At 37.2% G+C, this 25,279-nt stretch overlaps 1 protein-coding gene across 3 annotated transcripts; it reads right to left on the minus strand.

The window, feature by feature from the left end:
- Nucleotides 1-8,662: 8,662 nt before the first annotated feature.
- On the minus strand, nt 8,663-25,197 carry LOC111371687 (kinesin-like protein KIN-4C). 3 transcript variants are annotated; one of them, XM_022993816.1, is made up of 28 exons: nt 25,041-25,197; nt 24,611-24,786; nt 24,332-24,478; nt 24,011-24,163; nt 23,665-23,912; nt 23,035-23,204; nt 22,790-22,914; nt 22,124-22,160; nt 21,869-21,960; nt 21,656-21,772; nt 21,239-21,352; nt 21,037-21,120; nt 20,749-20,938; nt 20,430-20,530; nt 19,834-19,932; nt 19,634-19,747; nt 19,451-19,567; nt 19,293-19,373; nt 18,711-18,782; nt 18,538-18,628; nt 18,427-18,458; nt 18,115-18,200; nt 11,061-11,129; nt 10,710-10,937; nt 10,474-10,609; nt 10,130-10,225; nt 9,462-10,028; nt 8,663-9,225 (listed from the first exon to the last, which is right to left on the minus strand). In XM_022993816.1, exons 2-28 carry the CDS (start codon nt 24,743-24,745, stop codon nt 8,908-8,910), a joined length of 3,819 nt encoding a protein of 1,272 aa, XP_022849584.1. In that variant the 5' UTR covers nt 24,746-24,786; nt 25,041-25,197; the 3' UTR covers nt 8,663-8,907. The 3 variants fall into 3 exon arrangements, with proteins under 3 accessions (XP_022849584.1, XP_022849583.1, XP_022849582.1); XM_022993815.1 differs by having other exon boundaries at nt 10,130-10,228; nt 24,611-24,782; nt 25,041-25,196; XM_022993814.1 differs by having other exon boundaries at nt 10,130-10,228; nt 25,041-25,196.
- Nucleotides 25,198-25,279: the final 82 nt, after the last annotated feature.

Here is a 25,279-nt window from a genome sequence, read left to right on the forward strand (position 1 = left end):
TAGTGGACATATTTCAAAGATGTTAACAAAAAAACTAATTGAAGAGAAAACTGTTCAAAATACAAATACTCCGAAAAGGATGTGAAAAACACTTTCTGGCGATACCTTTCAAACCCCTTATCCTTCTATGCAAAAAATTATTGTTTCCCAAGGAAACATGGAAATTCTTACTTCTTCTCTCAAGAAAATATCTTCCGAACAACCAGACGAATCTGAAGTTGTTGTAAACGATATTAAAAATATTCAAGATCGGAATAATTATACCAATATTGTTCTACAATCTATGTGCTCTCAGCTTAGCAGAATTGAATTTAATTCTGATTCTAAGGCGTCCTCTTCAAAAAACTTTAAAAAAATGTCAATTCTTCATTCAAACCACACAATATGTTCCTCAATCAGAAATTCTTAATACTGGGATTAATGTTCTTGATGAACTTGCGACTCAGTTATGCAAACTATCTTCAGGTTCAAACAATATTAACACTATTGATGAACTTGAATCTCAATTGCATGATAATGAAGTTCCACAAATCAATAAAATAAGGGTCGAAAGAATCATTGTTCTAAAGTGCCTCTTTATTATGTATGATAGAGAAATGGTTGCTGAATGGAATATTGATGGAGTAACAAAATATCAAATTCTTCAAACTCTTGAACTTATGGCTATGTGCTATAATTCATATGCTGCAAAAAAGGTTGCTCTAGTATCTGCAACTAATAATCTAAAAATTGGTGGTTTAACTACACGATAAAAGAAGAAAGAGATGAAGTAGCCGTATGGATAGACAATCCGAATTCTCATGAATCTCAATTGTCCTAAACATCAAGATTTTTGTTAATATAAAGACATGTTATTAAGATTTTTGTTGGTATAAATTCATGTTATTAACACGTGTTTTACTATGCAAAGATTGTGATCAATCTTACTAGAAAGGAAGATTTTTTTCTGAACTTCCTAAACTTTTTACTAAAAGGGTTAAAAATGCTATCAAAAATGAAAATGATAATACTATCCCTTATCAAGATCTTACTTATGGAGAACTAGTCAATTTTGTTAATCAAGAAGGATTAGCTCTTTGCAATAATCTCAAACTTAAAACCAAATTGAAATCAAAAAGATTAGAGAGTTGTATAGAACTAGGATCATTCTGTGAATAGTATGGTTTTGATAAAATAGTTTCTCCCTCTTCAAAATTGAAAAAGAAAAGTTTTCTTTCTTATATGAGAAGAAAGTCATTTCCAAAAAGAGAAAATTTTCAAAAATCTTATCCAAAAAACTCTTCTCAAAAGAGATTTTCAAAGAAAAAATTTCAAAAACTTCCAATGTTACTTGTTGGAAATGCAAACAGTCTAGATATTATTTTAATAAATATCCTATGAAGGGAAAGATTAATAATCTTCAAATTGATGAAGATATTAAACTTGGACTTCTTAATCTTATTAGTTCCAATTGAGATAATAAATCTGATTATGAAATTGAACAAGTTTATCAACCTCAAGAAGATTCTGATGTTGAAAATAGTTCAAATTTGTCTTCAACTTCTAGTCAAGATTAAGAACTTCGTAGATGTAAAACCATAAATATTCTCACTAAAGAATAAGAACTTATTCAAGATATAGTTTGAAGATTGAAAATCCTTGACTAATAAAAAAGTTTGCTTCTCTTTTACCCTCAAAATCATCTGTTGAACCAGTTAATATGCAAAGCATAATTAATCGATTTAAAATTGAATCCTCGAAAAAATCATCTAGTTTTGATTTAAAATAAAAAATTAATGAAATGAAATTTCAAATTTCAATTCTTGAACGTCAAATGAAAGAAGTACGAATGGAAGTTGTACTACTTAAAACTAAAGATTTGGAACGTGAATATGTTCATTATTCTTCTTATTCCCTTCGGAATCTTCCTCTTCTTCCTCAAAAGAAGCTAATACTTCTCATGCTTATCATTCAAATCCTCAAACTAATGAAGAAAAGGTTAATGTCATTTACCGAATTCAACTTTAAAATGTACTGCAATATAAATATTGTAATCAATAAAGAATTCAAGTTCACTTTCAGAGTCCTTATTGATTCAAGAGTAGATCAAAATTGTATCTGGGAAGGATTAATCCCTACAAAATACTTTGAAAAACTTTGAACGTATTTATGGTGTTAGTGATAAAAAACTCAATATTAAACACAAACTTTCAAAAGCTCCTATTTGTAATTAAATATTTGTTTCAAAAATATATTTTATCTAGTAAAAGATTTAGACCAGGAAATAATTCTTTGTACTCCTTTTATTATTCAATTTTATCATTTTCAAGTAGATTCAAAATATCAACTACAAATATTTTTGGACAAGGAGTATTTTTCAAACTTACAAATCCTCCTTCCTATAAAGATGTTAATTCTTCAAAAGAAACTTTCACTTCAAAAATTATTAATAATATTAATTTCAAAAAGAATCATATAAGATTTCTCAAGGAAGAAGTTAAATTTCAAATAATTGAAGAACAATTATAAAATTCTTCAATATAAAAAATTTCAAAATTCCAAAAATGAAATAGAAGAAGAAATATTTTCTACTATTCTCAATGCTTTCTACAATAGGAGAAAATATATTATCTCCCTTCCATACAATTTTGATTTTCATGAATTAAATATTCCTACAAAATCTCATCATATTCAATGATTTGCTTGACAAAGGTCTTATTCGATCGAGTAAATCACCATGGAGTTGCTATGCATTCTTTGTCAATAATTTTGGTGAAATTGGATGAGGTGCTCTGCAACTCGTTATCAATTACAAACCTCTCAATAGAGCCATTCAATGTATAAGATATCCATTACCTCAAAAGAAAGATCTTATGAACAGATTATTCAAAGCTATGATATTCTCCGAATGTGATATGAAGTCAAGATTTTGACAAATTCAAATCAAAGAAGAAGATAAGTGTAAAACTGCCTTCAACGTTCCTTTGGTCAATATGAATGGAATGTTATGTATTTCGGTCTTAAAAATAGTCCCTCAAAATTTTCAAAAATCATAAATGATATTTTTAATCCCTTTCAAAATTTGATTATTGTTTATATTGACGATGTTCTTATTTATCTAGAAAGTATAGAACAACATTTCAAATATGTATATATATTGATTCATATAGTCAAATGTTGACTTCATAAAGTGATCCTTCCACGTGGCCAACAGAGAGCTACTCCACGTGTCCATCCCTGCACATGACACAAATGGTCTGATGCATATGACTCTTCCCAAATAAGGTGGTAGCGACCACATACACTTCGACAAAATCAATCAACAATGGATGTTTATTTCGGTGGCTACAATCTGCCATATTTTATCAATGAGGGAGAAGAGTATGCTCTTCTAGTAGAGTAATCTTACCTTGTTTGGGCTAGGCTTCTTGGTATTTATAGGGGAGAAGTTGAAAGGGACACCGTTAGACGTGAGACACGTGGCTTCATCTAACGATGTGAGGCGTTCACTCATATGTATCCATTAGTCTTTTCCTAGGTGGACAGGCATTTAATTCTTTTGATTATTTTACTTGACAAAGGTCAAATTCATCAATCTCAAAGATATAGACAATTATTCAACAAAAAGATTCAAATCTTTTGCAAAATGGTGGTGAGGTAGCATTTCTCACTTCTTCCATACGTAATGCCTCGGTTCTATTACTTAATATAACAACATTTCGATTAAACCCTGATTTCCTCGAACGATGCTGCTTAGGATGGTGACCCTCAAGTAGCTATCTGTCCTGATTTCCAACCTCGAATAATTACTCGCTAAAGTACTCTCTACTTAGGGGGCGTAATAATGGTCCCTCAAGTTCATGTATGAATATTTATATAATGCTTGAACTTCTAGAATGCTCTGAGTGGGTGGTTGCCGCTTTGAGAAAGTTGATGTTGCAGAGAAGTCGTCCGACAAGGGGACGAGGCTCTAGGAGATGGCAGCTTCGAGGAAGCTAGTGGCAGAGGTGTCATCCAACAAGGAGATGAGGCTCTGAGGGATATTAGCTTTGAGAAAGCTAGAATGGTTGAGGCATCGTCTTACAAAGGGATGAGGCTCTGAGGGATAGCAGCTTTGATGAAGCTAAAGTTGTAGGGATGTCCCACAAAAAGACAAGGCTTTGGGAGATAGCAGCTTTGAAAAAGTAGGAATGGTAGAGGCATCGTCCCACAAGGGAATGAGGCTCTGAGGGATAGCAGCTTTGAGAAAACTGGAATGGCAAAGGAGCCATCCCACAAGGGGATGAGGCTCTAAGGGATAGCAATTTTGAGAAAACTGAAGTTACAGAGCCGTTGTCCCACAAAAAGACAAGGTCTAGGAGATAGCAACTTTGAGAAAGCTGGATTGGCAAAGGCGTCGTCCCACAAGGATATGAGGCTCTGAGGGATAACAGCTTTGAGAAAGTTGGAATGGCAGGGGCGTCGTCCCACAAGAGGATGAAGCTCTAGGAGATAGCAGATTTAACAAAGTTGAGGTTGTAGAGACGTCCTCCCATAAGAAGACGAGGCTCTGGGAGATAGCAGCTTTGAAAAGGCTGGATTGTGAGAAGCGTCAACCCACAAGGGGATAAAGCTCTGAGAGATAACAGCTTTGAGAAAACTGGAATGGTAGAGGCATTGTCCCATAGGGGGATGAGGCTCTGAAGGATAGCAGCTTTGAGAAAGCTGAGGTTGCGGGGACGTAGTCCCACAAGGAGACAAGGCTTCAGGAGATTGTAGCTTTGAGAAAACTAAAATGGTAGATGTGCTGTCCCACAAGAGGATAAGGCTCTGAGGGATAGTATCTTTGAGAAAGTTGAGGTTGGAGGGGTGCCGTCCCACAAGGAGATGATACTCTAGGAGATTGCAACTTTGAGAAAGCTGAAGTGGCAAAGGCACTGTCCCACAAGGAGACGAAGCTTTGGATGTACGAAATAGGCAATCATTTGAAAGCTGTTAGTGGTTCCCAAGAGAAACAGTTGGATTGATGCCTACTCCCAAGAAAAGGCTGCTACTACTAATCATAGCGAATGGCAGCTAAGGCCAGAGGAGATGCACTTTAGAATATTGTGAGTGTCATCGCCAAATCATGTGCGTTTATTGAATTTGACGTTTGTTTTCTACGGTTTGGATCCATAATGTGATTAGCGGCCCTGATGGATCTTAGTTGTAACCAAGGACGACGATTATGAAAGATCGCCTATAAAAAGCATTTCCTCCACATTTCAAATTTTTCACTTTTGCAATTCTTACATTCTCATTCACTCTAATCTCTGGCAATATACAAGGGTGTTTTAAGTTTTTGGATGATTCTATTCAGACTTTCTCTACAATTTTTCTGCGATCTTCCATTAGTCGTTCGTTTACTAAAGTATCAATTCATCCTTCCTATGAAAAATGGCTTCTAACTTATTGAGGGTGTCGGGTAGTGACCTAGATGAGGTTAGGCTAGAAGAACCCATTGTTCTAAGTTCATTCGAAGTGTCTACAGCCATAATGGGTAGGAAGAATATTTGGAAATGACTTAATAATCCTGTAGACACTTCAATTCACTGAGAGGCTTCCGATTATCAATCAAAAATGACTAGTGCTAACCTGATAAGACTGCGGCTGAATATAGGATCTCAAATAGTGTGGTTTGATAGTTCCGAACCCTGATGAGCGAACCTGCTACCTAGGCCAAGCGCGTGTGAGGCTAGTGTCAGGGAGGGATTAAGGTTGCCTATTTATCCATTCTTCCGCTTCGTCCTTAGATCTTACGGCCTAGCCCCAACCCAGTTAAACCCTAACTCCTATAGCGAATTGTTGGGGTCGTGGATGTTGTAGATAGAGGCCTCACACGGGATAGAGATGCCCTTCTCTGTTTTCTAGAACATTTACATTCCCAAAGTTACCGCGAGGATGATAGGACAAGGGGGTGGTACTATCTCACATCGTAGGGGGCCCACACTCCATTTGTCCTTGATCTGCCAAGCTCCATTAAAGATTGGAAGAGCTCATGGTGCTGGGTCTCTAGAAGATGGGACACAATGAAGGGGAACCCCCTAGCGCCTCTGAAAGTCCCTACAAAGTTCTTTACTTTTATTGAGTCTCTCTACTTTATTTCGAACTACAAACATGCATCTTCGTCATCTAACAACTTGTTTATGCAAGTGCTTTGCTTTGATGTGAGCTATCTACAGAGGACTTCGACACCATCTACATTATCTACCAACTCCCTCAAAAGAGTTGATCTTATCACGAGCTAATATGGAAGAATATACACTTCGTGAACAACGAAATCATGTCTATACAAGGCAAATTTATCGAAGTAGTTGCCTCGGTGTTCATTGGAACTCTTAACTAATCTTTGCTTTTATTGCAAATAACTTTACGAAGAAAAAGCCCCTGAGGTCGAACTTCACTACAATCCAGAGGCTTATGGCTAAGGCCGAGCGCTCAAGACATCGTTTGCTGCCTATAAAAAGTAGGCGAACGAACTGGTAAGCACCAGCAAACAGCTCCATCCGAGCGAGGAGAAAAAGGAAGAAAATGATGTCCCCTTGCTAAATAAGGGAAAATGAGTGGTTGGGTCATTCTTAAAGGCCCCGACTACTGCAAGGCCTACGACTCGCCAAAACACCATTCTCATCAAGGTTTTAATAAGGGAAAAGGTGGCCCCAGCACTGACAAAGGAAATTGTGGTTCCGGTGTCGAAGTAAACTAAAAAAAAAAGGCCTCACTCGGATAAAGAGGTTGAATTACTGGGGGGATGAACCCTGAGAAGCTAGAGGCCCTGTCCCCTGAAACAATAGCAGTTGTCGTGGTCCACAGCAAGTAGAGGGATCACACTACTTCCTACACCATTGAAGACCTGTTGGCAGCCAACAATGCTTGCATCGCCAAGGCTCTGAGCACCAACTTCCAGCTCGAGGGCCTAGTTAAGGATATGAGGGCCAAGAACATCGACCTGGCCAAAAAGTTGGAGACGGCCCTACATTATGGGGATACCATAAGTGCCGAGAGGGCCAAAGTTGAAGAGGCTAAAAAAAGAGGACCAAGGCCGAGAATAAGTTGGAGAAGGCCAAGGTCGTGGCATAGTAACTACAAAAAGAGCTCTACGAGACGAAGTGCCAGGTGGCTGCTCTGACGAGGCTAGACCTAAGAAATTGAGTCATTGAAGACAAATGTGAAAGTGGTCGAAAAGTCTGTAGCTTAGAAATTTATAGATCATTTTGAGGAGCACGAACTCTATGACACCTTTGCCAACTACTAGGCCTCATGGAATGCCCAGATAATGCTACAACGTCTGAAGACGGTCCATGTGGCCCTAGATATATCATCCTTGGAAGAGGAGTTCTGTGGACCTACAGGAGGTCACCTAGACATCGACACGGACAATGAAGCTCCAAGTGAGGCTACTGTGGGGAAGGGGCCATTGTGCCCGTAATAGACCCTTAGGACTATTGTAATGGCTTTGGCCCTCCTCGTGTACATCTTTTGTTAATGAAATTAATGATTTTACCAAGTGTTTTTGCCTCTTTTATTTGTGTTCGAACTAATTAATGTTAATCGTATTTCTTGTGATACATTTAATGTATGAACACAAATCGAGTAGCAGAGGTGCATGAACTGAATTTCAATTGCTTAACTGGACTTTGTTATGGATCTAAGGATGTAAAAACACTTAGCCATAAATAGTAATAAGTTCCATTGATGGAAAAGTAGGTACATAATACATTGAAACACATACTTTTAATGGTACTTCCTCAAGTGTTCGATGTTCCATTGATGAGGCACAAGTTTTCCTGTCATGTCCTCGATCTGATAGGTGTCAGGTCGTGACCCCTTGATTATACGATATGATCCATCCCAATTCAGGCCTAAAACTCCGATGCATGCTAGTTTCGATGCTAGGAAGATCCTCTGAAGCACAAGATTGCCTAAGCATAGGGCTCAGTTCTTGACCTTGGCATTGTAATAACGGACCATCTTCTTTTGATACATTGCTAATTTTGCTTGAGAGGGGTCCCTCCTCTCTTCCAGGATGTGCAGTTCACACGTTTGCATTTCATCATTGGCAACCTCATTGGAAAAATTTATTTCCTTATTCACGTAATTTTTATGAAAATATATTATTTCTTTATTCCACATTATTTCCATCTTTATACTATTTATATACTTATAAATAGTGATCTTCTCTTTCAATTTTGTTGAAACAAAAATTGTTAAGTTCTTGTATTTCTCTTCATATTATCAATTAATAAAACATCTTGCCTTTGCAATTATCTCTCTTTGTTAATTTTTTCACTTTTAAATCTTATTTCTCGTTACGATCTTCATTACTTCATATCGCATCATTAATTCATTCATTACAATCCCTCCGGATCCAAGAAATATATAGTTAAAAATAAGTACATAGAGAAAAAGTTAGTTGTCAAACAAGGACTTAATTTTATGTTTCCACGTTTTATTTATCTACATACAAACACTAGCATTATAACAAGTCTAGGGCAAAACGCTCCATCCCTCACATTCTTCCTACCTTCTTGGCATAGAGGCAGTCCCCTAAACCTTGCTCTCAAATCAGCTTCAGTAATAGTAGTGCAAGAAACCAATAAATAGGAAACCATTCGTTGCAAGCCATTTTGCCAAACGAAGAGTTCAAATAAACCAAACTTTTAAGAAGAAAAAGAAATTAAGTCGGCCTTTTCCCTGGAATATACAAGTATATTTCACAAATAACATGATCAATGAAAATTCATACATCTTTAACGACCCCCAATAATCAATTTCATTCTTGCTGATCAAAGTTCGTAGAAACACCTGTGAGGACAGGATCAAACCTACTAGGTTGAGCAATTACCATACACTACAAGATTCGAAAAACTGATCCCCGTTTCAATTCAACTGGGAGGAACACTAAATAGCTTATTGTCCCTGGTTTTCTTTACCATTCGTTGTTCTTGTCTGTTGATGAGGACTTACAGGTGCTGTTGAAGTGCTTGTTGTGTCCTTATCAACGACAGACTCAATTGGCTGATCCAAATTCCTTTCTTTCAAAGGATTGTTATTTACAGAAGCAAAGCGCATTGCTCTTGGTAACTTCAAAGGAATATCAGCCTCAACATTGCTTTCTGATTTTACAGGGCCTTGAGCTTCCAATGTGGGGGGGATAGCAGGAACAAGTTGAATAACTGATTTGCGCCAATTTTTTCTCTTTTTGGGCTTTGGTGCGTTTGATTTTGTCTGCAAGTTAACAAGTTGATATAAGACGGCTAATTCTGGATAAAATAACTTACAGAAATTGCAATTTACAGAGAGATACAAATCTTATTCAACTGCAGCATTGAATTTAAAGGTAGAAAGACGTCAAATTTCAAAACTATGTAGTGGAGATAGTTTCAACAGGTCAATCTGCAATTTAACTGAACAAATCCATAAAGATTTTGAAAAAAGGTAGAGCAATAGTGAACTAGACTAACCAGGTCATTCCCGATGTCTGATAAAGGCTTCCTTCCGGTCCCTCCATCACTTGTGATGACAGGCTTCTCAGATAGAGCACTTTGAAGTAACTTTGCTCCTTCAGCAGCAAGAACATGGCTTTTCTCATTTTCAGTTGCCATTGATAAATTTTCGAAAGCTTCAACAAATTCTGGTTGCACTGAGACTTTCCTAGAAGCTTCCTCTGTATTGCTGCATTTTGTGGGCTCACAGCTACAGGACGATCCACAACTACCCTCTGCAGCTCGACATTCACATCTCATTGTCTTGCATGAAGAATATTTACTGCATGAGCAGCAGACTCCATCTTTCGAAGTCATTAAATCTTGTCCTTTTACATTCGATTCTAGTTCAAGATGATTATCAATTTTAAACTGCTTTTTCCTATCTTGGCGCATTTTTTTTTCTTTAGTACGTACCCACTCAGCATCATCGTCGCTACGGATATCAGAATCCTCTGGCTGAAGATCATCATCCGATGTATCCATATCTTCTAACAACTCGCAATTATACCTTCCACCATTGAAAACAATGGAGTTCCGAGATCCCTGGACAAACCATCAATTACGTACTATTGGTTATACCTAAAATTAGCACGCAAAAAAAAATGCATAAAGGGGCCACTCGATTGATGTTATAAAGGCAATACCTTCGGCCGCAAGTCATAAGCATGACCTTCACTGTTATTGAGCATGTGAGTTTCAAAACTTTTAGTCATTTCCCTCGATTGTCTCTTTGAAGCCAACTTCTAACAGAACATTCAAAGAAAATTTGAAGAATATATCAACTTCAGAAATAAAAAAAAATCAATAATCCTGAGTATTGGGAAATAGTGGATGATCATGAGAGAAACAAAACAAGTTAACCAGCATAAGATAGAACAAACTAACTGGGTACACAAACCAAAAAAATATGTATTAATTCATTTTCCTGGTAAAGTAATATCTTCTTCATATGTCTTGACAGGCTCGTGTAGAAGAAAAGTGGACTAACCATTAACTTCTCTTGACGACTGAGTTCAGCCTTTTGCATTTCCAACTGTCTAACCAAATTGACTATTTTTTCTTTCAAATCTCTTATTTCACAATCCTTCTCTCTGCAGTTGACTTCTCTATCCCTTAGCTGGCATCTTTTAGAAATTAAAAGGCGGGTGGCATTGTCAGTTACCAAAAACATGAAGAGTGCAAGTGCACTTTTGGAAAGCTTTCAACTCCTGAAGAAATAACTACCTGGAGGAGGATGTCAAGTTGAAAAGGAAGTTCATGATATTTTTAGCTTCAGCAAGGGAACGAACATGGTTCCACCTTCCTCTGCCATTAAATGCCCGTTCACGTTCCTCTGCTTCTGATAATTGGGATGACATAGAAATAAGGGTACTTGATGCAGTAGCTACCATGTTTTCAAGAGCAACAATTCTTGAATTTCTAGCACAAGGAGACATTGTCTGTGGGCCTTGACTGCAATGGACACCATCAAATAAGCGTTTTAGCCAGTTGATGCCATACAAGTAAGACAAGACACTGAAAAAAGGAAAAAAAAAATGAACCTCAATGAAATATTTCAGCTATATAAATTCAGACCTCAAGTACTGCTTTTGACGTTGTGCTTCGTCCTTCAGTTCTGCAAGCTCTTTAGCCATTTTTGTCCTCCTATAGTTGCAAAATTATTGTTATCAAATTGAAATGTAAATAATTCTTGCAACAGGTCAAACAATAACTACACCATTTAGGAAAGAAATTGAGATCAATAAAAAAAACAACAAATTATTTTGATCAGAAATCTTGATACCCTATATCATCACTCGTTATAAGTTACCAAATAAATGAGATGATGAATAAAAGTTAATTTTTAAGAATGAGAATAGAAAGTTAATATAGCGACAGCTTCCAAAAGCATCACTATCATTTAGCATTCAACATGCCAAATGGGGAAGGAATGTGTGAGAAAGAGTGCAGGGAGTCAGGCGCCATGGCGCCCAAAGTGTGAAAAATGGTCCAGTGATGCAGGCACCATGGCGCCCATGGTTCTGATCCATCTTGGCGCCATGGCGCCCGACTCAACTATTTATATATCTGGTTTTTCCCCTTCATTTCAAGACACGATTTTGAGAGAGAAAAATAGAGAGGGCTTGGATAGAGTTTTACAAGTAAGAGTTTGTTCTTTTTGGGTATAAATTCAAAGCCATTTTTCTTTCTTTGGGATTAACTTGAGGCTTGTTCAAGTAATCCAATACATTGTTCTTCCAATATATATTGAAAATCATTTCTTCCTCATTTTCTTGTTCTTCAAGTGGTTTGGAAATTTTTCACATTGTCAAGCTTAATTTCTTGGGCAATCTTTGGGAGGTCATTTTCCCAACAATTTGGTATCAGAGCTTCTTCCTAAATCAAGGTGGTTAAACTTCGATTTTGTGGTGAGTTGCTTGAACTTTGTTGTGCACAGGTGTTTGTGAAAATTCCCAAGTGAACTTTTGTGGTTTATTTTCGATAAACAAGTGAATAAATCATGTCTACTAGAGGAATGGTGAAAATTGGGAAGTATGAGATAAAGAAATTCAATGGGAAGAATGATTTTTCATATTGGAGAATGCAAATGAAAAATTTGTTGATTTCTCAAAAGTTGCACAAGGCATTGGCGGGAAAGGAGAAGAAGCTCGTTGATATGTCGGACGAGAATTGGGAAGAGCTAGATCTTGAGGCACGAGCGCCTATCATTCTTTGCCTTGAAAGAGATGTTGCTTTCTTGGTTGATAGTGAGGTAACGGCGGCTCTAACAAATCGGATCTATTTGAAGTCCAAATTGTATACTTGCAAGATAGATGAAGGTACACCAATCCGGGAGTACGTCAACAAGTTTGATAGGATCATATCGGACTTGAAGGACATTGATGTGGATGTAGATGATGAGGATCAAGCACTTCTACTACTTCTTTCATTGCCAAAGTCTTACGAGAACCTAGTACAAACATTGATGCTTGTGGGTGATAAACTTGTGATGGAGGACACTAGAACGTCACTTCTAGCGGATGATCTTCGAAAGATTGCAACTAGTGGCATGTCTACCATTGGTAACAAGGAGCAAGCTCAAGGATTATTTGTAAGGGGAAGAAGTAATGTGCGACCAAAGGGTAAGGGAGAAAAATCTAGATCGAGTTCTAGACCTCTTGCGGAAAGGACTTGTTTCAAATGTGGCGAGCTTGGGCATTTCAAGGCGAATTGTCCAAACAAAAAGGGTTGGAAGAAGAACAATAAGAACAACAACAACGGGAAAGTGCAAGTCAAGCAAGAGGTAAGCTATGCCTCGGAAGGAGGGGAAAGCGATGAGTGATACACCATCTCTTGTGATGAAGAGACCTCCGATAAGTGGATTCTTGATTCTGGATACTTTTACCATATGTGTCCAAATAGGAAGTGGTTTACTACCTATAGAAGCACTGATGGTGGAACCGTGTTGATGGGTAATAACCATTCATGTAAAACGGTGGGGCTTGGTTCAATGAGAATCAAGATGCATGATGGAGTGGTCAGAACATTGATGGATGTTAGACATGTTCCTGATTTGCGAAAGAATCTCATCTCTGTTGGTGCCTTAGACTCCGATGGTTGCAAGATTGTAACATGGAATGGAGTAAAGAAGGTTGTTCGTGGTTCTTTGATTGTGATGACGGATATTCGTGAAGGCAATCTCTATGCTCTTCAGGGTACTAAAGTTACTGAAGATGTAGCAGTTGGAACAAGTGGAAGTGGTGGAGACCCATGTGAGTGCACTCGGCTATGGCATGGGAGGCTTGGGCATATGTCTGAAAAGGGGCTAGATTTGCTAGTCAAGAAAGGCTTGCTAAAGAACTTGAAGAAGCCTTGCATGGATTTTTGCGAGCATTGCGTGTACGGTAAAGCACACCGAGTTCAGTTCCAGCAAAACAAACATAGAAGCAGAGGCATTCTTGATTATGTGCACACGGATGTATGGGGTCCGGCTTCTGTCACTTCCAAAGGCGGTTCCATATAGGGTATTGATAGGAGAACATGCAGATTATGAGAAACTCAGAATATTCGGATGCACAGCCTACTATCACGTCAACGAGGGAAAGCTTGATGCGAGGGCCAAGAAGGCTATATTCTTGGGGTATGCGGTAGGTGTTAAAGGCTATCGCCTTTGGTGTTTAGAGGATTCTAAGTTCATAATCAGCAGAGATGTTACTTTTGATGAGAACTCCATGATAGCTTCGTTGAAAGCTATAGTGCCCGGTTGTGATGATGTTGAGACTATAATGTCTCAAGTTGTTGACATAGAACCTAGAGATCAACCTGATTCTAGTCATGTTCAAGAGGAGCATCAAACAAACACTCAAGATGAGAGTGATGATGGGCTTGAACAAGAGGCTGTTCAGCAAGAGAATATACAAGCACAGCAACAACAACAGCTTGCAGACAACTTGGCTTCTTCTAGGCCACGCCGTACTTACAAGCAAGTTCTAAAGTTGGGGTCAGATGAGCCTTTGAGGCACTATGGGCAAACAAATTTGGTTGAGTATGCACTCTCGGTGGAGGATGATGAGCCTACCACTTTCAAGGAAGCTATTTTAAACAACAATAGCGAGAGTTGGTTGGCGGCAATGGAAGAAGAGATGGAATCACTTCACAAGAACCAAACATGGGAGGTTGTCCCATTGCCTATAGGTAAGAAAGCTATTGGTTGCAAATGGTTGTATAAAAAGAAGGAGGATCCTACCAAGGTCGGTGGTACAAGATTCAAAGCAAGGTTAGTGGCTAAGGGGTTTGCACAAAGAGAGGGAGTTGACTACAATGAGATTTTTTCTCCTGTGGTCAAGCACACTTCCATTCGGGTGCTATTGAGTATTGTTGCTCATCATGATCTTGAGCTGGAACAACTCGATGTCAAAACCGCCTTCTTGCACGGGGACTTGGATGAGGAGATCTATATGCATCAACCTGAGGGCTACAAGGTTGAGGATAAGGAACGTCATGTATGTCGCTTGAGAAAATCACTATATAAATTGAAGCAATCTCCTCGGCAGTGGTACAAGCGATTTGACTCCTTCATGCTAAAGCATGGTTTCTCCAGAAGTGAGTATGACTGTTGTGTTTATATTCGGAAACTTCGGGGAGGTAACTATATCTATCTTCTTCTATATGTGGATGACATGCTTATCGCTTCGAAAAACAAGGTGGAGATAGATAAGTTGAAATCCCAACTTGGTAAAGAGTTTGAGATGAAGGATATGGGGGCTGCTAGAAAAATACTGGGTATGGAGATCAGAAGAGAGAGGACGAACCGGCGAATGATCTTGAGTCAGAAAGGCTACATTGAGCGGATTATTGCTAGGTTCGGGTTACAAGGTGCAAAGTCGGTGGTGACTCCATTGGCTCCACATTTTAGGCTCTCTGGTAAACAGTCTCCTACTACAGCGGAAGAAAGGGTACGCATGGATCGTGTGCCTTATGCTAGTGCAGTTGGCAGTTTGATGTATGCCATGGTGTGTACACGCCCAGATATTTCACAGGCGGTGAGTGTGGTCAGTAGATTCATGGCGAATCCGGGGAAGGCACACTGGGAAGCTGTGAAGTGGATCCTGAGGTACTTAAAAGGTACCGCGGATACGGGTCTATGTTTTGGTGGAGATGCATGTCATATAAGTGGGTTTGTGGACTCGGATTAGGCAGGTGATCTAGATAGACGACCATCTACTACTGGATATGTGTTTTGCATACATGGTGCCCCAGTTAGTTGGCGATCGATGTTACAGGCTACAGTTGCTCTTTCTACTACAGAGGCCGAGTATATGGCCATGGCAGAGGGAGTGAAGGAAGCATTGTGATTGTGGGGTCTTCTAGATGATTTAGGGATTGAGCAGGATTGTGTGGACTTGTGGTGTGATAGCCAGAGTGCGATTCACTTGGCTAAGAATCAGGTTCATCATGCTCGAACCAAGCATATCGACATAAGGTATCATTTTGTGCGTGATGTCATAGAGGAAGGTGATATTTCACTCTCGAAGGTACACACAAATGAGAACCCAACTGACATGTTAACCAAAGTGGTAACGGGTAGCAAGTTTCAACATTGCTTGGACTTGCTTCACATTAGTCCATGTTGATATGCCCGAGAGGGCATGGCCCTTCGGGGCGGGGTTCAAATGAGGTGGAGAGTTTATGAAGGTGGAGGTGAACTACGGAGGCTTGATCCCGAGATTTGGGTACGTAGACAACCATGGTTTGAATGGTGCAGCCGAGTTTGGCGCTTGTTGCTTCTTCTTGTGTTCGTCCAAAATTTGAGATCGATCAAATGATGTACGAGGTGGAAAATTGTGAGAAAGAGTGCAGGGAGTCAGGCGTCATGGCGCCATGATTGGGCGCCATGGCGCCCAAAGTGTGAAAAATGGTCCAGTGATGCAGGCGCCATGGCGCCCATGGTTCTGATCCATCTTGGCGCCATGGCGCCAGACTCAGCTATTTATATATTTGGTTTTTCCCCTTCATTTCAAGACACGATTTTGAGAGAGAAAAATAGAGAGGGCTTGGATAGAGTTTTACAAGTAAGAGTTTGTTCTTCTTGGGTATAAATTCAAAGCCATTTTTCTTTCTTTGGGATTAACTTGAGGCTTGTTCAAGTAATCCAATACATTGTTCTTCCAATATATATTGAAAATCATTTCTTCCCCATTTTCTTGTTCTTCAAGTGGTTTGGAAATTTATCACATTGTCAAGCTTAATTTCTTGAGCAATCTTTGGGAGGTCATTTTCCCAACAGAATGAATGTCATAATGGCAAATCCTCCGAGAAGAATGACACAGCAGAGGAAGAAATTTGTTCTCCTGGTAGGAATCCTGAGAGTTATGATGACTGCATCATCTAACCATGAAAGTACATAGACCGCCAAGTACCCATTAGTACTACAAATTCAGAAGAAAAATAAAAATAAACATGACGAGTTCTACGAGTGAACTGAAAAAGATGCACGAATTGTCAATTATTCATGTGGACTCGTATCGCTTCCTCTCTTTATACCCCTTTCTTGGATAACACTCATGAACTTGACAAGGAGTGTCAACTTTGAAAATCCCGAACCAGCCAATTTACTTGGCCGACAAGACACTTCATTGCAGCTTCCAATTCAAGTCCTCTATAATCCAAATTATTAACCTAAAATTTCTAGAGGTCGTACAAAAACACTTTGGATCAGTGCCAACATGGATCGAGAGTTCAAGAAAAAATGCCAGCGAGCCAAGTGTAAAAACTGTACTAGGTGTTGGAAGGGAAAAAAAAAAAGACTAAAGCGGACCAACCGTATTGCACCACATACCCCCCATAAATAACCTGTATGTCCTCCCCCCTATACACCAAGCAAAATCCAATATTCTTTTGGGAAGGGCATAGATATGATTGTCTAAATAATAAGTAATGAATACGTTAAAAAGAATGTGCATAATTTAAAAGCAAAAGATGGCATAGAACAGACTTCGTTTAAATTTACCAAAAAAAAAAAAAAAAAAAAATCTAATCAAATTCATCTTTCCTTAGGTTCTTGATATCTGAAAGAACCTGCTTTAGTATTTAAGCCATCGCATCAGCTCTCATGTCAGTAATATTTTGTTAAATGAAGTCCAACTTGGTGCTCTTATTTCTATTTCAAGTCTGATTTGTAAATGTCTTACATGATTATTAGTGATAGAGGATATATAAATAAATGGGGAAAAAGAAGTTGAACGATTATGCGTAGCTGTCAATAATTAGTGTGTTATGTTCAAATCTTCGGAAGAGAAGAAGACTACAGGTAAAATAGGTGAGACCAAAACATGACTAGTCAATGAAAAACAAGACTTAGGGAGACAGACATCACGAAAGACCAAATTCAAGTGGTTTAAAATGTTAATAGGTGCCAAAAAAATTTCAATGTTTAGGTCTCGTTGTATCCAATATCATAGTGGTGCTAGTAGACACAAAGAAAAAGATAATGAGCCAATATAGAAATCATAAGCCTGATATAACTCGACCAAATAAAATATGAATATAATCTTATTGTGCAGTCTAGGATAATTTTATAGCCAAACTAACGAGTGAAAGGAGACAGATGTTATCTCCACTATCAGATTAGATGAAACTGCTGCTAAAAATAATGACAAATTGAAGATACGACTAAGTACATACTTGTCAGTAGATATCTATTTCTTCTATCAAAATTTTGTTTAGATAAATAAAATTTGAAAGGGAAAAATTATTTTATTTTAATGCAAAATCAATAAGATAACCTGGCATGTCAAACTTTTTTTTAGCATAAATTATCAACAACATAAATTTATATAAATCCATGAGGGGAGTCAACGTGGAAATTTATTTAACTGCTGGTATATCAATGCAATTTAAAATTGGGCAAGGACTCTTATCTTTATGACAAAATGGAAATGAGGTTTTGATACTCTATCCAAGAATTGATAAAAAATGAAAGGTAAATAAATTAAATTTTAAAACAGATATAATAGTAAAACTGCTTTAAAAATATGTGCGGAGGATAATCTGAATCACAAAATTTCATCCACAACACAAAGCAAAATTTGGCAGTGTGCTGCTCTCAGTGCACAAAGCAATGCGAAAAGTTAAATGATTATAAACGTACTCCTCTTTTTGATGTTCATATTCTGATCGCACTTCATGTACCCGTACTGTAACCTCAAGTTCATCCTCAATTGCCTGCAATAATGCCTTCAAATAAACAAAAAATGTGTAAATTAAGAAATGAGTGGATAACAAATCGAGCTAAACATTAATAAAACCTCATGTATCAATTCCACTCGTCAATCGTGTCAATAAAAATAGAGGTTAACACCCATTTTTTGGAGTGTCCTACTTTCACACATTTCACAAGATATTTCTTATATGCTAAAACTATATCATACTCCCAGTAAGTCTTTCCAGTAGAGATAGATACCTGAATTCCTGGACCATTTTTATTTCCACCACCTGCATAGGTGCGAAAGAAATGAGTTATGAAAACTTGTATTATAGACATCCATCAAAGCACAAAGGTCTCATATCCAACCAAATATTTCACGTGAAGCTTTCCGAGATTCTAGCAACTCTTTGAGTCGTTTGGTAGCCATAGAGGCTTCTTCGGTCTTTCTTTGTAAGACCTAAAATGCCAATATATAAAAAGTGAAATACATGATTATAGAGTTAGAGAAGTGAAAAATTTTTATTAGACATCTAACTTACCATCTTTTGCCTCTGATTTAATGCCAAAAGCTTATGCATTTCATACTCGTTCCTTCTTCCTTCTTTTTTTAGCTACAAAGAAGAATGCATCCGAGAATTGCTTAGTACCTTCAAACATTATGTTGCACAAAGGCAATTGATATAACATATTTTGACACTATCGACTGCTCGTTCACTCTTTTGTGCGCAGGGTTATATTATAATCAACAATCTATGAATAACTTAAATAACTAAACACATGGCTTAAATTTCTGCAACCAATCATAAAACACCTCAACTGATTAATCTAGTTATTAGAAACTTACACATTGAAGAAGTTCAGCATTTGAGGGTGAACTGATTCATAACATCGTTTTAAAAAGTTATAAGAGGCTTACACCTTGAGGCACGCCTCACATGAGGGTCCATGAAACAACTCAAAGCTTACAACTTGAGTACCATTTGTCTAGGCTTACACCTCAAGGACAATCCATTAGGCTAAATTTTATAGCCGATAATGTTTTACTAGTTTCCTTTTTCTATTTTTCTGCTTTTACATGGAAGAGAAAGACAAAGGAAAGGTACCATTGCAATATGCAATACCTGAAGAACTTCCTTTTCTCGAGATGCTTTCCATAACCTAAACTGTTCGGATTCTTGCTTTATCTTTTGTTGTAATTGAACCTTGAAACAGAAAAGACAATCAGCAAAAAAGAGACTATTTCTTTCATTAACAAATTTGAAGTACCATAGAATAAAACCTTTTGTGTCTTTATTCTATGAATCTCCTCTTGTAATCTTTTCGCATTCTCGTCACTTTTTTGTTTTTGTCTCAATAACTGAGCTTGAGCATCCTGTTTCTTCTTCAGCACGGCTACCTGCAGAGAAATGAAGTCATTAACCAGAATATTCTTGGTCAGAAGGAAGTTTGCATGAAGATTTACCTGGGTTTCTAGGACATTAAGCTTTTGAAGATACTCTTCCTTCAGCTTTTGTGCGCTATCGTCAGAGTTGGACGAAATATTTGCAAGATTGTGCCTAAGTTCTTCAATCTCTTTCTAAAATAAATACCAGTATTAGGAGAAAAAATGCTGGAATTGAAACAACTTAAATCGAAGTATCAAAGAAAGAAATTAAAATTCACCTGCAAGCCCCTCTTTTCGAGTTCCAAATCTTGAACTTTTTTCTCATAATGCAGCTTCAGGACTGAAGTGTCGGCGCTTGCAAACCTCTTCATTTCAGCCTTTCATAAGTAAGAGGACGAATGATTGAATGAGGGAGTGATGGTTGAGAAACTGAATTTAGTCAATTTTAGAATACTTTCATTAATTATATTATGAGAGTTCACAAATTCCAAATTCTCTTACCAGCTTTTGTTTATATGTTAGTGCATATGTGAGAACAAAGTTATTGACTCTCAAAACCATATATTTTTGGTATAAGGTTTCTTCCATGTCTTCATTTTTCATTTATCAAAATGGGTTAATGAAAATCGAATCCAAATATTTAATTAAGGTCAGAAAAGATCAAATCTTATGAACATGGCGAAGAAAAGACGCAAAGAAAAAGCAATGACGTAATTTTGCAGTATAAGTCCCGTGAGCCTGATCATTTTTTCTGTTAACTTCTTTCCAGAATACAAGTTCCATGAGAACCCAAACCCACTATTGTTTAACCTCTTGTTATAACTAGATCTCAATAACACTGTCTATATGTGTGTGTGTGTATTCAAAAGTCTACCTCCTTCTGTTCAAGTCTTTTGTCCAATTCTTGTAGTTCTTTATCCAATTTTTCTTGAAGAGAAGAATGCTCTAGCTCTTTCTCCACGTCTTCAGCCTCCACTACACATGGTCAAAAGTCAAAATAGTGAAGTTATCGCACAAAGGACTTCATAGTGTACAAAACAGAAGTTATGAATATAACTACCTGAGAAAAATCTATAGCATAAAATTATATAGTGTTTTTTAAAGGACATATAGAGCCAGTATTTAACCTAAAGAGCTTAAGCCTGAGCAACCCAGCATATAATTTAAATCTACAAGTTCTGGCAGTAGCCTACCATTTGTTTCAACATTTTTTATATCAGAATCCATGATATAGGAGTTTCCAGAGTGAAGTCCATCATCTTCCAAGCCAACATAATCGGAAGCATAATCCTTGCATCTTGACCTGTCCAAATTTTGCAAACGCTGCACTTCTCCCTCTAGATCTTGAATTTTAGAGACATAAGTTTTCACCAAATTAAAATCCTGAAGGAAAAGAAAATAAATCCTCAATCTCAATAGTTCACCGAAATAATGCAATTAGATCAGAATGAAGATGGGTCCAGGCAATCACAGAATCAAACCTTCTCCGAATTTGAGTCAATCTCATTCCAATTTTTCCCATTTTGAGAAGATTCAATTTTGAAAAGCAATCCATCCCTTTCCACCTATTATTACAGAAATTTAAACTTGATTAACCCAAGACACTCAACAGTTGTATATTAATCCATAATTTTTTTTTTATGTTGAAGAAGTAAAATAGTTTGCCACTTAAATGAGACCAACCTGTGCATCAAAAGTACGCTGCTTTAGTTGCTCATTATTGATCCTACATTCTTGAAGTTCCTTTCTTAGCTCATCATTGCTTGCCTCAAGCAGAGAAATTTTGTGCTTAAGCATCTACATACAACGAATTTGGTGTAAATATCTTTAAATAACATATAATGCGTAGAAGGCTGTCAACAAATATTAAGTACTTGGTTCCAGTAATCAAGAGTGCTAAGAAGGATCAAAGGAAATCACCAACTGAATTCTTCACACAAATAAAGTGGACACCCCAATCAAAACCTTAATGCTAATTATTTGTAATAAGAAAATCTCACCTTGTGGTATCTTCAGGAGAAATTGAGCTCAGATTTAGTGAACTACTTGAACTTCTTTGATTCGTGTAAATGAACATAGATTTAGTGGCAGCCAATATACCTGAAGTTCTTCAACTGGTGAAGTGGAATCTCCACGAAAGCAAAGCAACTCTGCCTGCAACTGTTCGATTTGACTTCGCATCCTTTGCACCTGAGTTGCCATTGGATCACGATTGACCTACAAAGTGAAAGAAATGAAACACGATAATGTAACAAGTTAGTAATTTTTTTAGAAATGATTAATTACAAAGTTGTGTTGCACATTAAAACTTACAATTGCTTTGTTTTGAATGTTACGAGCACGATTTGCATATTTTAATGTGTTTAGTGTTTCTTCTGCATTCACATCAGCAGGGCTAACACAAGCTGCAAACACGAAAGAAAGTATAAAACACGAAGATAAGATCAATTTTTGAAAAATAAAAATATGAGATGTCAACCATCATAACATTTCAAACAGATTATGATTGTCTGTAATGATTTCGCGTCATGTCTCGGCTAATGCAATGAGAATAGTTAAAGAGCGTACCAATCATAACCGTTTTACTATTTCCTCCGAGTGAATCCTGAAGAACATGAAGTTATGAACCACAACTTAGTATAATAAACACAATTGCTTACTTAAATAAGGTGAAAATACATGGAATTAAAATATTCATCATCACATAAGAGGAAATAAAAGATAATAATCTTATGAACACAGTTTATTCTTAAAAACTTATAAATGCTCTCTATGATAATCAATGTAATGTCAAAACTAAAATATTTTAAAAGCATCTAGTAAAAAATTTGAGCCACCACTTGTCTTATTTATTAATAATCAGTGCAATTCTTTTTTGGAACTTGTTTAGTATAACAGAATCATCATCCTTCTTCATGACTTTCTTTTCCTCTGATAGAAAGGCCAATGACTTGCTAGTTTCTTGAAATAGGGTAAATAGGACATAATGCCAAAAGCATCAATATATTATGCACATATATCCCTTCCAAATGTTCAATTAACCTCCTAGGATCATTACAGCTCTACTTGTAAAATGTAATAGTACAAACTAACATACAAGGCATGATTCTTGAGTAGGATAATCCCAGGACAATAATTTTTCATATGCATTGTGATCGATTCTTCTTCCATGTACACTTTTTATTTGTTGAAGGAAGGGTAGGGAAGGAGGGATTGAGGGAGTTTAGTTATTGCCTGCAATAGACGTGTTAACTTGCTGTCTCGATAAGGAACATGACCTCCTTCTTTTCTCTTCTTGTCATCACCCAAGGCACTAATGACGTTACCAAGAGCAAGCAATCCCTTGTTAATGTGAATGCCTAGACCACGTGAAACCAGAAAATAGAAATTTGATTCAAACTTTTCAACATCAAAAAATAACCAAAAGATTAAGAAATATGAAACAACATAGAAAAAATAATGAACATATATAGCATTACCTTCACGCAAGCGTGTTCCATCTGCACCTGTTCGTTTTGCACGCTCGGATCCCGCAAGGTCAACCAAATGTAGTTTAGCAGTCAAAATATCATCTCCAACATCATCTCCAACTGACGAACTGGTTGTTCTCTTTTGCTCCATAGAAATTGTGAAGATGGCATGTGAACGACTTTTTAACAAATACAGTGTAGCAAAAAGCTTAGTAAGAAGGTTACTATATAATTTTATTGGAAACAAAACCCTGTAGAACTTTCTGCATTTCTAATTCAACAAATAGAAAAAATGCACTGACACTATATGTATATAAACATAATCACCAGCAGATTCTTAATTATGAAAGCAATGTTTCGATAAAGAACACCAAAACTAAAACTGAAAAAGTCATAATCTTTCATCAAGTTTCCTAATAATAAATGAGTCATTAGACATGACCGCTATAGTTTTCTATGGGAACAGAAGGAACGGAAAGGGGAATTGGCTTGATTTTTTTTTTTCATTTCAACAAGACATATACACCTGATGAAGTTCACGAATTTTGGCAAAATATGGAACCTAAATAGCCACACATTTAGCACTCCAAGATTGAATACTTCCACTTAAATTATCATTGTGGTGTCGAATAAGTCTACCTTGACTGACTATTCATATTTGTGCTCGCAGTGGCACGAGATACCGAACCCTGCAATAGGTATGATGCCATCTCATCTTTTGTCTTGACTTCTGCCTCTTTTACTCCAGCAAGTGTAATCCCTCCACTCACTGTTTCTCGAATTTGAATAGGGACTCTTGCAAGACCAGTAGACTTCGGTTGCAGATCACTTCTGGACATAGATGGTATGTTTGGATCTAGCAAATCATACACCTCTTCCTTAAAAATCTGCAAAATTATGACACAAAGGAAAATAATAATAATAAATGAATAGGAAAAGCAACCAAAACGAAGACTGTACTTTATTCTAACTTCATAACTGATACCTCAATAAAAGACACTCTTATCAAAAACTCTGCAGATTCTTTCATAGCCTCCACTTTTGAAAAAATGGTATCCATTACTTTAGGAATGACTCCATTTTGATGCTCTTCTCCACCATAATTTGTACCCATTGTGTAAGTTTTTCCTGAACCGGTCTGAGACACATAACCAAGTATAATATATGAGTTTACATTTAACTTAAACTTCCAAGTGTAACTCATAGATAGAAATAATACTAGAAGTGATAAGGCACATTTGCATCCCAAAACACACTTTCTTGAATATTTCCAGCAATAAAACTGTAAAATGATACTGCATGTGACCTGGCCATAGGCGAGCACTGTGCCGTTGTAGCCATGGAAGAGAGCATCAACAAGTGGGGCAACACATTCATCAAATATACGCGAACACGGATACCCCCCATTCCCAAAAATGTAATCAAACGTGAAGGAGTGCGATCCAATCTGCACCTGTTCATGCATCCAGAAGTACCAATGGAATCATCAACAATGGATTCAGCATGTCATCAAAGTTAAAAACCATCCCCTCACTGTAGAACTTAATGCAGGAAATGACAAGAAAAAAAATAGTTGAAAGGCTACCTGACTTTCAGCTGGGAACACGGATATGCAGTCAGTACATCCAACAAGAAGCTCGGACGTAACCAGTGGTCTAATATTCACAGCAACTCTTACACATTGCAACGAGTCCTTGTTATCAGAGTTATTCATTTCCATTCTCAATCAATCAGTGCCAAGACCGCAAATTAAATCCCTAGCTTCAGTATATATTAAAAAAAAAATAAGATAACCGAAATTAAGGATTATCATTCCCTCTTTCACGAAAAAATAAAATTGAACAATCAGATGCAAAAGTTACGGTTTCATAAAACACATTTCAACACATACATAGATCTGCCAACAAAAAAAAAAAAGAAAGAAAGAAAAAACAGAATCCGTTATATAGACGCGCATAACGGCTTAATGAATGTACAAAATGCATAATATTTCAAAAAGCAAGAAAAATGTTTACCTTAATTGGAAGCTGGTAGAATTTGTTTTGAGATGATACTGGAAAGAGAGATTTTGAATGTAGCGATTGAATGAGGATGTAAACATTCAGGGCGCCTCGTGGATTTGAATATGGAACCCAGGGAGAGAGATGATAGAAAAGGGCAGAAAAATGCAATTATTAAATTGAAGGGTAGAAAAGGCGCACAGGTTTGAATTCAAATAAATTGAAGGAGTTGGCACGTGCGAGATCACTCCTTT

This window comes from Olea europaea, chromosome 22, assembly GCF_002742605.1.
Source record: "Olea europaea var. sylvestris chromosome 22, O_europaea_v1, whole genome shotgun sequence".
NCBI lineage: Eukaryota > Viridiplantae > Streptophyta > Magnoliopsida > Lamiales > Oleaceae > Olea > Olea europaea.

Coding starts and splice junctions, on each gene's coding strand:
- LOC111371687 (XM_022993815.1), bottom strand. CDS start 24,745: ATGGAAATGAATAACTCTGATAACAAGGACTCGTTGCAATGTGTAAGA. Junction 21,121..21,238: donor AGCGTACTTTTGATGCACAG/GTTGGTCTCATT, acceptor CTGTAATAATAG/GTGGAAAGGGATGGATTGCT. Junction 18,201..18,426: donor AAAATGGTCCAGGAATTCAG/GTATCTATCTCT, acceptor GTTTATTTGAAG/GCATTATTGCAGGCAATTGA.